The 17,680-nt window shown below is 39.7% G+C and overlaps 1 protein-coding gene across 7 annotated transcripts in view; it reads left to right on the top strand.

Moving 5' to 3' along the window:
* The window catches only part of ltbp1 (latent transforming growth factor beta binding protein 1), a 206,642-nt gene that overhangs the window by 136,663 nt on the left and 52,299 nt on the right, over nt 1-17,680 (top strand). For 4 of the 7 annotated variants that reach the window (XM_026308759.1, XM_026308755.1, XM_026308760.1 and 1 more), the window contains 3 exons: nt 10,025-10,198; nt 12,379-12,401; nt 12,872-12,974. In XM_026308759.1, coding sequence (XP_026164544.1) covers nt 10,025-10,198; nt 12,379-12,401; nt 12,872-12,974 — 300 coding nt within the window. The remainder of the gene's footprint in view (nt 1-10,024; nt 10,199-12,378; nt 12,402-12,871; nt 12,975-17,680) is intronic. The other 3 variants (XM_026308761.1, XM_026308758.1, XM_026308757.1) reach the window with 2 other exon arrangements.

Raw genomic sequence — 17,680 nt, 5'->3', positions numbered from 1 at the left:
TCAGTCATTTTTGTCAGAGCTTCATTCTTCCCTTACATTTTGTGAATGATCCACTGTACCACAAACTGTACATTTAGTCAAACACCAACATTGAGTTAGCCCTCTGCATAAAGGCAAAGGCAAATTTATTTGTATAGCACCATTCATACACTACACAATTCAAAGTGGTTTACAAGGCATATAATTACATTAAAAGCATGGGAAAGAGCATTTAAAAACAAAGACATTTAAAATAAAATAAATTTAAATGAAATAAAGTAAATTAAAATAAGATGTAAAAGCACATTAAGAAAACAAGGATGAACAATTATTTGCAGGCAGCAGTAAACAACAGAATTTTCAGTCCTGATTTGAATGAGCTGATAGTTTGAGCAGACCTCAGGTGTTCAGGAAGTTTGTTCCACAAGTGAGGAGCATAGTAACTGAATGCTGCTTCACTTTGTTTGGTTCTGGTTCTGGGAACACACAGTAGACCTGTCCCAGATGACCTGAGGGGTCTGGAAACCTCACAGGGAACTAATACATCTTGAATATATTTTGGTCTACAACCATTTAGTGCTTTATAAACTAGCAATAAGATTTTAAAATCTATCCTTTGATTAATGGGAAACCAGTGTAGTGATCTAAGAACTGGTGTGATATGGTCCAGTTTCCTGGTGTTTGTAAGGACTCTGGCAGCAGCATTCTGGATTAGCTGCAGCTGCCAGCCATTACAATAATCTAACCTACTGGAGATAAATGCATGAACAGGTTTTTCTGCAATGTTTTTCAGGTGGTAATAGGTAGATTTAGTGATGGATTTTATGTGGTTGTTAAAATTCAGGTCTGAGTCAATGATTACACCAAGGTTTCTGGCTTGATTTGTAGCTTTCAATGACATGGAGTCAAGGTGAGCAATGACCTTTGACCTTTCATTTTTGGGGCCAAAAACAATCACTTCTGTCTTATCTGTATTGAGCTGGAGAAAATTCTGCCATATCCATTCTTTGACTTGATTAATTCACTCACATAATGAAATTAGAGGACTATAATCATGAGATGATACTGATAAATTTTGGTGTCGTCTGCATAGGTATGGTAGTCAATGTTGTAGTATTCCATAATCTGAGCAAGGGGCATCATGTAGATATTGAATAAGAGAGTTCCAAGAATAGACCCTTGAGGGACCCCACATTTAATTTTTGTTCGCTCAGACTCATAATTACCAAGTGAGACAAAATAGTCTCTATCTTGTAAGTAAGATTTTAACCAATTTAACACTGTGCCAGTAACTCCCACCCACGTTTCTAGTCTATCAAGCAGCACATCATGATCAACTGTGTCAAATGCAGCACTGAGATCCAGTAGTACTAAAACAGAGGTTTTGGATTCATCATTATTCAAATGTAAATCATTTAAAATTTTAATAAGTGCAGTCTCAGTGCTGTGGTGTGTGCGAAATCCAGACTGAAGTGCATTAAAAAGATTGTTTTGCACCATAAAACTGTGAATTTGTTGAAAAACTACTTTTTCAATTATTTTTCCCAAAAATGGAAGATTTGATATTGGCCTGTAGTTACTTACTGCTGAAGCATCTAGATTAGGCTTTAGATTAGGTTTTATAACAGCAGTTTTTAAGGTCTGGGGAAACTGCCCTGACTGAAGAGAACTATTGACAATCTGCAATACATCTGGATACTGTTAAAAAAAATTTTTTTTAAATTTGTTGGTAAAATATCAAGGCAGCATGATGTAGATTTTAATTGTAGAAGCGTTTCTGCCAGAGCTCTGTGATCAAGGAAATCAAAATGTTCTAGATTCACTGGAGAACAAGGAGGCACAGGTGATATTGCCATGTTCCTTGGACTGCAGCTAGATATAGTTTGTCTTATCTTTGATATTTTGTCTGTGAAAAAAGCTGCAAAATCATTGCATGACTTTTTGGACAGCAGTTCAGAAGGAAGAGAGGGTGCTGGGTTTGTGAGTCTGTCTACAACAGAAAACAATGTGCGGGCATTATTGCTGTTTCTATTGATAACCTCTGAGAAAAATGATTGCCTTGCATTTTTTAATTTTTGGTTATAGTTGTGAAGACTCTCTTTGTACAAGTCAAAATGAACCTGGAGTTTGGTTTTTCGCCACTTGCGTTCTTCCTGTCTGCATATTCTTTTCTGAATTTTAACCACTGTGGCATTTCTCCAAGGTGACTTTTTTCTTGCTGACAATACCTTGGTCTTAATTGGGGCAATGGAATCAATTAACAGTCATAACTTTGGAGTTGAAACTGCTTACGGGATCATCAACAGGGGCTGATGGCATGATGGTGCAAAAGCCTGAATGAATAATGCACAGCTCTTCTCATTAATATTCCACTTTTTGACTACCTTGGTTGTTTTAAAAAAAATACAGAAATGACCAGAAAGCGCAACATCGGTCACCACCACCTCAGAAATATTAAGACCTTTAGAGATTATTAGATCCAGTGTGTGTCCCTTGATATGTGTTGGATCTGTTACATACTGAGAAAGCCTAAAGTTGTCCAGGATGTTCAAGAGTTCTTTTGCACTTGCATCATTGAGATTATCAACATGAAAGTTAAAGTCACCCAATAAAACAATGCAATCAAAATCAATGCATACAATAGATAGTAATTTAGCAAACTCGTCAAAAAAATGTGCATTGTACTTTAGGGTTCTATAAATAGTTACAAATGTTGCTCGACAAGAGGATTTGGTATGTACATATTCAAAGGAGTCAAACTTTCCATATGATATGTTTTTGCATTTGAGGCTATCATTAAATAAAATGGCAACTCCACCTCCTTTCTTATGTATTCTTGTTTCACTCATGAAACTGAAATTTGGAGGAGTTGATTCAATAAGAACTGCAGCATTATTATCTTGTCCTAACCATGTTTCAGTTAAAAACATAAAATCAAGCTTGTGCGTAATAATAAAATCATTGATTAAAAATGATTTGCCTACCAAAGAGCTGACATTTAAAAGAGCTAAATTTAGTGTGTTAAAAACATTTTCCCCATGTTTTGGGACATACTGTGGTTGGCAAGGGATACATAAATTTGCAGAATGCACTGGGTAAACCTTATTTCTCTGTAGATTTACCAAACTTTTTCTGTTACCTATCAAAACTGGGATTGAAATTGCTATTTGCATATTTTGTTTGCTATAATTTGTTTGCTAAATTGCTATTTGCATGGGCCCCGGCTTTTCCTGGAGAGCCATGACTAACAGTATTGCAGCCTGGACCCAGCACATATCAGTTAGAGCTTACTGTGCTGTTATCAGGCTGTGGAGACAAAGAATGATTTCGGTGACAGCGTGGGGGGTGGTGGATGCTGCAGTTGTGATGATTGCAGCAGGGCTTGCTGAGGAATAAAGTTCTAACTCTGAGAGCTGTGGCTCTGTCTGAGAAATTACACCTGACTATTGGTCAAGTAGGGTAGCAAAATTTCAATAGTAACTTCATACTTCATCTGCTATTTTGAGTTAGTAAATTCCATGTAGTTTGTATCTGGCAACCCTGTACTTAAACCACCACCACTCAAAAAATAAATCTGGGTAATACATGCCCCCAGGACATATTAACCCCACAGCCCCACCACACTCTCTGATATATCAATACCACAACTAACTGTTGGAGGAGTATGGAGATACTTAAAAGCATGCAGCTAGAATAACAGTTGTAGAAATATTATTATATTAAAATATAAGATAAGATATAAAACATAAGATATACAGTATATGTCGCACCCTGACCACTCTGACTACTAGAATGATGGGGTGTTGGGTTTGTTTAATTAAGGTTTAGTGTTGGTAACATCTAATCTAGCCTTGAGGTAACAAATGCATGGACTAGTTTTTCTGCATCATTTTGAGACAGGATGTTCCTAATTTTGGAAATGTTGCGAGTATATATGATATATATTGATAAATGATAAATATATATATATATATATATATATATATATATATATTGCAAAAGTATATTGCCTTTCTCCACCTGGGACGTGGAAGACTTTTTAAGGTGGGCTGCTCAAAATGAATGCTTTTTTGAGTGGGTGAAAGCTCTTTGCATACATAGTTTCCTTGGAATCACATCAAATTGTAGCTTGAACATACTAGAAAATACCATGTACCTTTATATGAAGCTAAGAAAATGCACCGCTCCTTACATTCATACAGATTAAAGAAAAAGTGGTGGTTTGTTTTCGACTTGAATTGTTTCATTTAAAAGAAGATCTTTCAAGCTTTCTAGCCATGTATTTCTTATTTTTATGAGGCAAGTATTCGCTGAGATTCTGGTTTTATTATTTACGTGTCTGTGAAGAGAGATGACAGAGACAGAGAAGACAGAGAGCTCACCCTGTCTGCTTTCTTAATTTTACAAAAGCACAGCGTATTGTTATTATGAGTGTATACACTGCATGTGTTCGCTAGCCTTGGACTTATGTTTGCACAGCTAGGCTGCGGAACTAGACCTTGTGGACTGTGTAGAGAAGTTGGACGTGAGCTGCCTCCATGTATTTGTAAAGAAACTCTAGGACCGATTCTGTTCACCCTGTACATGCTTCCTTTAGGATATGTCATTAGGGAGCACTCTATTAATTACCATAGTTATGCAGATGACACTCAGTGGTATCTATCTATTAAACCTGTTAACACAAACCAGTTAACCAGACTTCAAGCCTGTCTAACTGACATAAAGGCCTGGATGACCAGTAACTTTTTACTTTTAAACTCAGAGAAAACAGAAGTCATTGTATTTGGGCCAAAAAATCTCAGAAATAACTTTTCTAAAATTATAGCTACTCTAGATGGCATAACCCTGGCCTCTAGCACTACTGTAAAAAACCTTGGAGTTATTTTTGATCAGGACATGTCCTTTAACTCACACATAAAACAAGTCTCTAGAACTGCCTTCTTTCACCTGCGCAACATTGCCAAAATTAGGAACATCCTGTCTCAAAATGATGCAGAAAAACTAGTCCATGCATTTGTTACCTCAAGGCTAGATTACTGTAACTCATTACTATCTGGATGTCCCAGTATAACCATAAAAAGCCTCCAGTTAATCCAGAATGCCGCAACCAGGGTCCTGACAGGAACTTGCAGAGATCATATTTCTCCTATATTGGCTTCTCTTCTAGAATGGCGCCTGTTAGGTGGCAGTCTGTTACAGCAGCTCCTCTGATTGTTTTTTGTTTTTTGCAAGTTTTTTACTGAATTATCATCTGTTCATCCAAGTCAAATCAAGATCTATGCTTTCTCTCTGATAACGGATGAAAGTGGATGAGTTGGGTTTTTCGAATTCCTGTGGAAAGACATATGGAGATTATGGAAACTGCATCAGAAAATATACGTTTCTGTGGCAACGGCATCTATACAAGGGTGCAACTGTTAGCTCTCAAGGGAACAAGTCTGCTTCTTGGTATAAAACCTGAAATCCCCCAAGACCCGAGGAGGCGCAGGAGGGGCTGTAGACCAGGAGTGAAGCATCAAGAAAAACGTAGGAGATTTAAACCATTTCTCCCAAAAATTATTATGGGGAATGTGGGGTCACGCTGCAACAAAGTGGATGAACTTACAGCTCTAGCTAGCAGCCAGCGAGAGTACAGAGAGTGTAGCTTGCTTTGCCTCACCGAGAACTGGCTGAATAAAAATATACCGGACAGCTCGCTTGAGCTGCCTGGGTTCTCACTAGTGCGAGCGGACAGGAGCAAACAGAGCGGCAAGAAAAGAGGAGGTGGTCTCGCAGTTTTTGTTAACTCTAAATGGTGCAACCCTGGACATGTAACAGTGAAAGACTGTATCTGTACTCCAGACATTGAGCTGTTGGTGGTTGGACTGAGGCCATACTACCTGCCCCGTGAGTTTTCACACGCCATTGTTGTGACTGTTTACATTCCTCCATCAGCTGCAGCACAGAGTGCATGCGACATCATCCACACAGTTGTCGCTGGTCTCCAAACAAAACACCCCAGTGCCCTTATACTAATTAAAGGGGATTTTAACCATGTCAGTATTTCGGGAACTCTGACCAACACGAGAAAATAAGATTCTTGATCTCCTTTATGCCAATGTGAAGGAGGCATACAGCTCTTCAGCCCTACCCCCACTTGGTGGATCAGATCACAACTTAATATATTTAGTACCAACATACAAGCCTGTAGTAAGAGAGCAGTCTGCTACCAAGAGGTATGTGAAAGTTTGGTCAAAGGATGCTGAGGAGGCCCTGCAGGAGTGCTTCAGGGTTACAAACTGGGACCTTTTCATGGACGCTCATGGTGAGGACATCAAAGGCATCTCTCACTGCATCACAGATTACATCCACTTCTGTGAGGACAGTATTGTTCCATCCAAAAAAGTTCGTTGTTTCCCCAATAATAAGCCATGGATAAATAAGTACATTAAAGGCCTCCTCAATAAGAAGAAGAGGGCGTTCATGGCAAGAGACGAGGAACTCCGAGCCGCACAGAAGGAACTCAAGAGGAAGCTGAGAGAGGCAAAGCAGCTCTATAGAGAGAGTAGAGCACAAGTTGAGACAGAACAATATCAAAGAGATGTGGAATGGGATGAAAATAATGACTGGTTATAAGAAGTCGCACACTGCTGTGAAAGGAGACTCAAAGTTTGCTAATGAACTTAACCCTCTGGGGTCGACGCACATGCTGGCACGTTTTGACGCATCTTTTCCTGATAAGGCCGAAACAAACTTAAATTACGCCGTCAAATCTGATCATACAGATAAAAGAAATATATCACTCAAATCTGTAAAGGGTGTAGTTTTAGTTGTATACCATCATAATAACAACAAAACGTTGTGCTTTTTTTAAATAAAGAAAGCCGACAGGGTGCACTCTCGGCCTTTTCTGTCTCTGCCATTTCTCTTCACAGACGCGTAAATAAAACAACCAGAATCTCAGCGAATACCTGCCTCATAAAAATAAGAATTATATGGCTAGAAAGCTTGAAATGTTTTCTTTTAAATGAAACAATTCAAGTCAAAAACAAATCATCACTTTTTATTTAATCCGTATGAACGTAAGGAGAAGTCCGTTTTTTCCTGTCTCACCTCATTACAGGTAATGCGGTCCCGCCTTGTACACTGTCCACTGTTCACATGTAAATAATCTCAGGTGAACCAGGTAAATATGTGCATACCCCCGAGAAATGACATAAAACGTCAAACTTCATCATAGAATTTACTCACTTTTTCTGCGCGTTTGGATGATGGCGCGTCACGGACGTGAAGAAGCGCTTCTTGTATTCCACACAGAGACAAATAGTTTAGTTTAGCTTGTCCTCAGAGTAAAAACACTGATTTTAACTCAAATGAGGATCGTTTGTTTTGTATTGTGCTGCACTAATCCGTCCCATCTACATTGACTGAAAGGCTCATTATGCGCGTCTGGTTTGTCTGGTCGTTCAGTGCGTCTTTTGTCTTCTCAGGTAAATCACATGACTATTCATCCTCAGACACACCCTCTTGCATATGGCCTTTCTGGACAAAAAGTGTCTTAGAAAATTTAAATCAGTGCATAATGAGCCTTTCAGTCAATGTAGATGGGACGGATTAGTGCAGCACAATACAAAACAAACGATCCTCATTTGAGTTAAAATCAGTGTTTTTACTCTGAGGACAAGCTAAACTAAACTATTTGTCTCTGTGTGGAATACAAGAAGCGCTTCTTCACGTCCGTGACACGCCATCATCCAAACGCGCAGAAAAAGTGAGTAAATTCTATGATGAAGTTTGACGTTTTATGTCATTTCTCGGGGGTGTGCACATATTTACCTGGTTCACCTGAGATTATTTACATGTGAACAGTGGACAGTGTACAAGGCGGGACCGCATTACCTGTAATGAGGTGAGACAGGAAAAAACGGACTTCTCCTTACGTTCATACGGATTAAATAAAAAGTGATGATTTGTTTTTGACTTGAATTGTTTCATTTAAAAGAAAACATTTCAAGCTTTCTAGCCATATAGTTCTTATTTTTATGAGGCAGGTATTCGCTGAGATTCTGGTTGTTTTATTTACGCGTCTGTGAAGAGAAATGGCAGAGACAGAAAAGGCCGAGAGCGCACCCTGTTGGCTTTCTTTATTTAAAAAAAGCACAATGTTTTGTTGTTATTATGATGGTATACAACTAAAACTAAACCCTTTACAGATTTGAATGATATATTTCTTTTATCTGTACGATCAGATTTGACGGAGTAATTTAAGTTTGTTTCGGCCTTATCAGGAAAAGATGCGTCAAAAAGCACCGGCGCGTGCGTCGACCCCAGAGGGTTAAACTGAATGACCTGACGCAAACGCTTTGGGTATCCTTCCACAAGCTTCCCACAACAGTTTAATGGAATTTTGGCCCCTTCCTCCTGACAGAACTGGTGTAATTGAGTCAGGTTTGTAGGCCGCCTTGCTCTCACACGTCTTTTCAGCTCTGACCACAAATTTTCTATGGGATTGAGATCAGGGCTTTGTGATGGCCACTCCAAAACATTGACTTTGTTGTCCTTAAGCCACTTTGTAACCAATTTTGCATTACGCTTAGGGTCATTGTCCATTTGGAAGACCCATTTGTGCCCAAGCTTTAACTTCCTGGCTGATGTCTTGAGATGCTGCTTCAATATTTCAACATACTGTTCTTTCTTCATGATGCCATCTATTTTGTGAAGTGCACCAGTCCCTCCTGCAGCAAAACACCCCCACAACATGATGCTGCCACCTCCGTACTTCACAGTTGGGATGGTGTTCTCAGGCTTGAAGGCTTCCCCTTTTTTCCTCCAAATATGACGATGGTCAATATGGCCAAACAGTTCAATTTTTGTTTCGTCAGACCACAGGACATGTCTCCAGAAATTAGGGTCTTTGTCCCTGTGTGTATTTGCAAAGTGTAATCTGGCTTTTTTATGTTGCTTTTGGAGTAATGGCTTTTTCCTCCCTGAGTAGCCTTTCAGCGCATGTTGGTACAGGACTCGTTTCACTGTGGATAGTGCTACACTCTTACCAGCTTCAGCCAGCATCTTCACAAGGTCTTTTGCTTTTGTTCTGGGATTGATACGCACATTCCGCACCAAAACACGTTCATCTCTTGGACTCAGGAGCCGTCTCCTTCCTGAGCGGTATGATGGCTGGACATTCCCATGTTGTTTATACTTGCGTATAATTGTTTGAACAGATGAACGTGGCACCTTCAGGCATCTGGAAATTGCTCCCAAGGATGAACGAGTCTTGTGGAGGTCCACAATTCTCTTCCTGATGTCTTGGCTGATTTCTTTAGACTTTCCCATGGTGTCACAAAAGGAAGCAGTGTGTTGAGGTGTGCCTTTAAATACATCCACAGGTGTGCCTCCAATCAACTCAAGTGGTGTCAGTTAACCTATCAGACCCTTCCAAAGCCATGACTTCATCATCTGGGCTTTCCCAAATAGTTTAAAGGCATAGTAACCTTAGTGTATGTAAACCTTTGACTTTGAAGAAAGTAATACAAAAATCTCTAATAAATTCTCTCACACATTATTTTGACATTTAGCAAATATAAATTATTTTGTGAATCCGAACGGGCCTAAAACTGAAAATGTTTTGTATGATTTAATATCAGACAGTAAGAAAAAAAAAGTTATATGTCTTTTTATACAGTGTATGTAAACTTTTGGTTTCAACTGTACATCTTAAAATTGTGGTGGATATGGTGGCTTAAGGTAGATCTGCAAAATTAAAACACTCCTTAAACCCTCAACACTCATCAAAGTGTGCATCTGCAACAGGTTTTGTTACAGTTGAATTTCTTAAAAACCCAGTTATATAGTTCAAATTAACCTTGCACAAGTTGTGTGTATCATGTGTAGCTAAATAGCAAGCTATGTATTCTATAACCTTGGAGAAACTGTCACACCAAAAGTCTTTAGATATATAATAGATATAGATATACAGTTACCATTATGCAATTAACATTCCTAACCTGTGTACAATTTAACATAAACACTTGTATGATAAGTACTTGTATTTTTTATTATATAGCTAAGTTCAAAGAGATCTGTCCTGGTGGAATGGGCTACACTGTTCTACCAAACCCACCTGTCAATAAGCCAATCACCATTCACCAGGAGCCCATTGACCTGCCATCCCCCCAGCCCCTGCCAACACCAGAGAGACCTGTGGAGGCTTTTGGGAAACCAGAGGAAATTATACCAGGTAAGCTTCTACCATATAATATTACAGTTCAGTCCAGTTTAACTTCATATATGTAGCACAAGTGAACGCTGATACTGGGCTAGATGTTTGTTAGCTCGTGTGTTTCAAATACAGGTAAAGGTAATCAAAAAAATCAATAATATTTTACACTTACAAAGTATAGTTAGGTACAGTAATGTACAGTTTAATAAAATTAAAGCCATGGCAGACCCAGTTTTATCTTATTTTGAGACACTGGTGCAGTGTGGAGTATCGATTGCTCCAGTGTGCACCAAGGTCTCCCATACAGATCTGTTATACCCAGAACACGTAAAAAAGGCAGGTTGACCAAATTACATCTATTGGTTTCTTTGAATGCGTAGAATCGAGCCACCAAACCAATGCCCATCCTGGGTTACTGTACTCATCCTTTGGTACCCCACAAAGCTACACTAGTAATTATGCAGACAAAAAACACTACAACTCAGAGTCCAGTAGAAAACCTGCACCACCAAAGTTGATATGCCTGACTATACAGTAATGAAGACTGTTGTGCTAATAAACACCTTATCATCATCTTAGCATTTTATACAATTTGACTTTAAAGATTAGTGAATTACGGCTGAATGCGATCGTAAGATAAACATTTAATTCATGGTCATCACGTTGAAGCACCATCAGCTTAGACCAGATGTCAACCTGTCCGCTGGGTGGAAAATTACAATATACTGTGATTCTGTTAATTCCAAAACTTACCCTGAAACAGATACCTCCAGCTGGATTTCATTTGGCATATTTTTGAAGCATCTCATTTAGGCAATGCAGAGACATCTGTAATTATCCATTCACTGAAATGTGGTCTTAATCTATCAGTATCACTGTGCAAGTGTCTCAATAAAATATGTCTACACTGTGACATGAATAGCAATCTTACTTTTGCAAATTACAGTTTCAAAGTAACACTACAAATCCTGATTTATGGTCCATCTTACATGTGATTAGGAACCCAGATATTAAAAGAAGCATCTCTCTTGTGACATTTGTTTGAAAAAGACAAGGATTCAAGTTCTCTGGCTCACTTTTCATTTCCTTCAATCACAGACCACAGTCCTTCAGAAGTAGGAGAGAAAGGGGGAGATAAATCTGGGTAAGACAGGGATAGGAGGTTCACCCTCTCTTGTTATTATTCAGGACATGCTTGGCGACTATCAAGGAAAGGAGAAATTTTGCAATGTCTTAGCCAAATGCAGACAGAGTCCAAATTACTGCTAAGCTTCTCTCTAAAAGAGCAGCACAGATTTTTCCAGACATACAGGACAGGCCTCAAAAACATCTGGCGAAAATCCACCACCCAAAACCTGTGTACACTAGTGTTTAGATACCACCAGACATTAAGGTGGCGCCTCACAGCTGTACACATTGGCATTTTGCCATGACAGAAAGTTGTGCTGAGTGGAAAGAAGAGAAGAGGTATTACTTTATATCCTTTGTATTGTTAGAGTTCAGACATAAAAATGTACTCATCATTATTTGACCTTTTCACAAGAAATAAAGATATGTATCTATGTATGCAATAAAGGTGTTTCACATCACTGAAATCAATTGCAAATTATGTGTTTGCATTTCATCTGCTATGGTCTACTATGATTTAATATAATGGTCTACTATCATTTAATAAAACCCCAACCTGCAGACACAGGTTGTTCAGATTTACTGTACAGGTATTGACAATGTTGGAAATTTGTGAAAGTTAGATGCTCAATCAATCTATTCCAATAGCCCCTCTGTGCTATCTAGTATAGATCAGCTTACAGGGGAGAATTCACATAGATCTTTTGCATAAAATGAAAAATTCTCAAAAATGATCCCAGTGCTAATTTTTGAAGAAATGGAGTCCAGACAAAGAAATCCATGTGTCACCATCCACTTTAATCTAAAGAGTTTAAATTTTAGATCAGCAAAATACACTGGATAAGATATAGCTTCAATAGACTGTTAACTTATTCAACTAGCTGGAGTTTTAATTTAGTTACTAAATAACAGTTAGCAGGCTAGTTAGATACAAGAACCACAGGTTTGCACCATTTAAAAAACATGAAACTGTATCCGTTACAGAATCAATTTTATTTTTTTACAATAATACATTTTTGCAATAATTTGTACAAACATGCACATTTGTTTCTTTTTTTTTCTTTGGTCAGTAGCAACAGCTTCACCAGATCAGGTAGGTTGGGTGCTTTAAGGAGTGAAAATCTGTAGTTTGAAGCAGTGTGCATGCACACGTACTCCCCCCAGCCAGTGAGGAGTTATAGAATCACCTTTGCATGAAGTCAGCAACATTTCTGCATGACTTTGGCAGGTCAGCACAGAGCCACAAGTCAGTGTGTGTATACATATGATATGTATATGTGTATGTAAGTATCAAAAATTGACAGACCCATGGCTGTGTTCCATACAAATCCAGACAGTGGCAGGCAGTTTGTGCTTTCTGGCTTGCTCGCTGAGCTGCTTATTTTGGCTCTGTTATTAAACTGCAGTCAGTTGCCTTGCTAATCTGCTTCCCAGCACAGCACTTGAATTGCATGTCAGAAAGTGTGTGTCAAGCTTAAATGGTTACATTTGGACTGAAACATATGCATACAGTGCTTTGTTGACCTTGTCCCTGTGGTATTATTGTCTGTCTTGTCACTAAAGGAGCTGGTAGTTCCTGTGGTTAGTAATAGGCCAGTAATTGAACCTATCCTGCCCCAGCTATCTCCGGGTGTGTCCACTATCAAGATGGAGGCAGCCTACCCAGGTGTTTTCTTCTCTACCCTTTATTCTTTATGGTACAGTGGCCAGTTCATTATACCTCAGAGTCAAGTTTTCAAGCCTATAGAACTAGAATGTAATGTTAGAATGATAACAGTAGCACAATTATAATTTTTAGCAAATATGTAGGCGAAGCAAAATTCAATTCAATTCAATTCAATTTTATTTGTATAGCGCCAAATCACAATACAAATCATCTCAAGGCACTTTACAAAAACTAAAACTAAAAACCCAACAATTCCCTTATGAGCAAGCACTTGGCGACAGTGGAGAGGAAAAAACTCCCTTTAACGGAAGAAAAAAAAACCTCCAGCAGAACCGGGCTCAGTTTGGGCGGCCATCTGCCTCGACCGGTTGGGGTGAGTGGATAGAGCAGAGAGAAAAGAACAGCAACAATAAACAACAAATAGACACTGCAAGTTGGTGGGGCCAGTAACTGCACATCAGCGATAAACAGCTCCAGGACCATGGACACTTGCAGAAGGTACAGAGAGAGAGAGAGAGAGAGAGAGAGGGAGGGAGAGAGCACAAACTAGGGTAGAGAGAGAGCACAAGGTTAGTAACATTCAATGGTGGAATATACATGAGGTGGGAGAGAAGGGGGGGGGGGGGGGGGGGGGGGTTAGGGTAGGGGAGCTCAGTGTACCGATGGTCCTCAGGCAGTCTAGGCCTATAGCAGCATAACTAACTAAGGGATGGTTCAGGGTTGCCTGAAGCCAGCCCTAACTATATGCTTTGTCAAAGAGGAAGGTTTTAAGTCTAGCCTTAAAAGTACAGAGAGTGTCTGCCTCCTGAACCAGACTGGGAGCTGCTTCCACAGGAGAGGAGCTTGATAGCTAAAGGCTCTGCCTCCCATTCTGCTTTTGAGAACTCTGGGAACCACAAGTAGGCCTGCACTCTGAGAGCGAAGTGGTCTATTGGGATAATATGGTACTATGAGGTCTTTAAGGTATGAAGGAGCTTGATTATGAAGGGATTTGTATGTGAGAAGAAGGATTTTAAATTCTATTCTATATTTTACAGGGAGCCAATGAAGAGAAGCCAATATAGGAGAAATATGATCTCTCTTGCTAGTTCCTGTCAGGACTCTGGCTGCGGCATTCTGGATTAATTGGAGGCTTTTTATTAAGATATTAGGACATCCAGATAGTAATGAGTTACAGTAATCTAGCCTTGAGGAAACAAATGCATGGACTAGTTTTTCTGCATCATTTTGAGACAGGATGTTCCTAATTTTGGAAATGTTGCGCAGGTGAAAGAATGCAGTTCTAGAAATTTGTTTTATGTGTGAGTTAAAGGACATGTCCTGGTCAAAAATAACTCCAAGGTTTTTTACAGTAGTGCTGGAGGCCAGGGCTATGCCATCTAGAGTAGCTATAATTTTAGAAAAGTTATTTCTGAGATTTTTAGGCCCAAATATAATGACTTCTGTTTTCTCCGAGTTTAAAAGTAAAAAGTTACTGGTCATCCAAGCCTTTATGTCAGTTAGACAGGCTTGAAGTCTGGTTAACTGGTTTGTGTTAACAGGTTTAATAGATAGATATAACTGAGTGTCATCCGCATAGCAGTGGTAATTAATAGAGTGCTTCCTAATGATATATCCTAAAGGAAGCATGTACAGGGTGAACAGAATCGGTCCTAGCAGAGAACCTTGTGGAACTCCATAACTAACTTTTGTCCGTGTGGAAGGTTCATCATGGACATGAACAAACTGGAATCTGTCCGATAAATAGGATTGGAACCACTTTAACGCTGTTCCTCTGATACCAATCACATGCTCCAGTCTCTGTAATAAGATGTTGTGGTCAATGGTGTCGAATGCTGCACTAAGGTCTAGGAGGACAAGTATCGAAACAAGTCCATTATCTGAGGCTAAGAGAAGATCGTTGGTAACTTTCAACAGTGCTGTTTCTGTACTATGATGTGCTCTAAATCCTGATTGGAAATCTTCAAATAGTTCATTCCTGTGTAAGTGGTCTGATAGCTGCTTAGCAACAGCTTTTTCTAGGATTTTAGAAATAAATGGCAGGTTGGATATTGGTCTATAATTAGCCAAGACACCTGGATCAAGACTAGGCTTTTTGAGTAAAGGTTTGATTACTGCAGTCTTAAAGGCCTGTGGTACGTAGCCTGATACTAGAGATAAATTTACCAAGTCCAATAAAGATGAGTTCATTAATGGCAGGGTGCCTTTAAGCAGTCTAGTCGGGATGGGGTCCAAGAGACACGTTGATGATTTCGATGAAGCAACTACTGATGTAAATTCAGAGAGATCTATAGGAGAGAAGCAGTCTAAACATAACTGAGGTCCTACAGATGATTCAAGAGCTACTGTAGTAAAAGATTCATTTATTGCAGGTATAGGAAGCATCTGCTGAATTTTCTCTCTAATAGTTGTGATTTTATTTGTAAAGAAACTCATAAATTCATCACTGCTGAGAGCTAAGGGAACACTGGGCTCAACGGAGCTGTGACTTTTTGTCAGCCTGGCTACAGTGCTGAAAAGAAACCTGGGATTGTTCTTATTTTCCTCTATTAGTGATGAATAGTATGCAGTTCTGGCTTTACGGAGAGCTTTTTTATATGTTAGTAGACTGTTTTTCCAGGCTAGAAAAATTTCCTCTAAGTTTGTGGAACGCCACTTCCTTTCCAGCCTTCGTGATGCCTGCTTTAAGGTACGAACATGTAAATTATACCATGGGGCTAGTCTTCTCTGAATCACTAACTTCTTTTTCAGAGGGGCTACAGAATCAAGCGTTTCACGCAGTGAGGTTACAGCGCTGTCAACAACATGATCAATTTGGTAGGGAGTAGGATTAAGGCAGCTGCCCTCCACTATGTTTATACTTGGCATAGATGCAAATAAAGATGGAATCATTTTCTTAAATTTATTAACAGCGTTGTCGGATAAACATCTGCTGTAGTGGAATTTTCTTCCAGACGCTGCATGATCCATCATTTTAAATTCGAAAGTTATTAAAGAATGATCTGACAAAACAGGATTTGGGGGAAAAATTATTAGATGTTCAATTTCGATGCCATAGGTCAGAACAAGATCAAGGGTGTGATTAAAACAGTGGGTGGGTTTATTAACGTTTTGAATGAAACCAAATGAATCTAATATAGAATTAAATGCAATGCTGAGGCTGTTATTTTCAACATCTACATGAATGTTAAAATCTCCCACTATAATGACTTTATCTGATCTAAGCACTAAATCAGACAGGAAGTCAGGGAATTCAGTTAAAAACTCTGAGTAAGGAACAGGTGGACGGTACAAAATGACAAGTAGAACTGGTTTTTGTGTTTTCCAGTTTGTATGTGAGAGACTAAGAGTGAGGCTCTCAAATGAGTTATAATTGTTCTGAGGATGAAAGTTTAATAATAAGTTTGACTGGAAGATTGCAGCTACTCCTCCACCTCGACCTGTGCTTCGAGGAACATGATAATTTTTATGACTGAGGGGGGTTGATTCATTCAGACTGACATATTCATCCTGCTGTAACCAGGTTTCAGTAAGATAAAGTAGGTCAATTTGGTGATCAGTTATCAAATCATTTACTAACAGAGATTTAGAAGAAAGGGACCTAATATTTAATAATCCACATTTGACAGTTCTGTTTTTCTGTTCAATAAGAGGAGTGGTCTTAATTTTTATTAAGTTTTTATGAATAACTCCTCTTCTGTTAACTTCTGATTTGTTTGATTTATATGTTCGAGGGGCAGACACAGTCTCTATGTGGTTTGAAGGGGGCGGCGGCTCTAAGGAAACTGCAGAGAAGCGTTTTAGACTGAGTCTCTGCATCCCGGTCCCCACCCTGGATTGTCAGGCTTTAGGTCGGCTAAGAAACTCGGCCAAATTCCTAGAGATGAGAGCTGCACCATTCAAAGTGGGATGGATGCCATCTCTCGCTATCAGACCGGGTTTTCCCCAGAAAGTGGCCCAATTGTCTATGAAGCCCACATCGTTTGCTGGACACCACCTAGACAGCCAGCGACGGAACGATGACATGCGGCTAAACATGTCATCGCTGGTCAGATTGGGGAGGGGTCCAGAGAAAACTACGGAGTCCGACATTAATTTAGCAAAGTTACACACCGACTCAACATTAATTTTAGTGACCTCCGATTGGCATAATCGGGTGTCATTGCTGCCGACGTGAATAACAATTTCCCCATATTTACGATTAGCCTTAGCCAGCAGCTTCAGATTTGACTCGATGTCGCCCGCTCTGGCCCCAGGAAACATTTGACTATGGTCGCTGGTGTCTCTAGCTTCACGTTCCTGACTATGGAATCACCAATTATCAGAGTCGGTTTCTCAGCGGGTGTGTCGCTGAGCGGGGAAAATCTATTAGAAACATGAACAGGCAGGTGATGAGCCGTGGGCTTCTGCTTAGGAGTATGTTTCCTTCGGACCGTCACCCAGGCTAATTCTCCGGGCTGCTCCGGAGCTGCCCTTGGACCGCTAACAGACCCTGAGCTCGGTGGCTCCACACCAGCTAACGGGGCTAGGCTAGCTGGCTTTTGTTCGAAGGTGCGGAGCCGCGCTTCCAAATCAGTGATCCTCGCCTCCAAGGCTAACAGAACCTTACACTTAATACAGGTATCATTATCGCTAAAGGAGGCAGAGGAATAACTAAACATGTGGCACACCGAGCAAGAAAGAGAGGGAGAGGCCATGTTAGCAAG

The sequence above is a fragment of the Mastacembelus armatus genome, chromosome 15, assembly GCF_900324485.2.
Source record: "Mastacembelus armatus chromosome 15, fMasArm1.2, whole genome shotgun sequence".
Lineage (NCBI taxonomy): Eukaryota > Metazoa > Chordata > Actinopteri > Synbranchiformes > Mastacembelidae > Mastacembelus > Mastacembelus armatus.
Note: the sequence above shows the minus strand (reverse complement) of the source record. Positions and strands in the feature narration are given on the sequence as shown.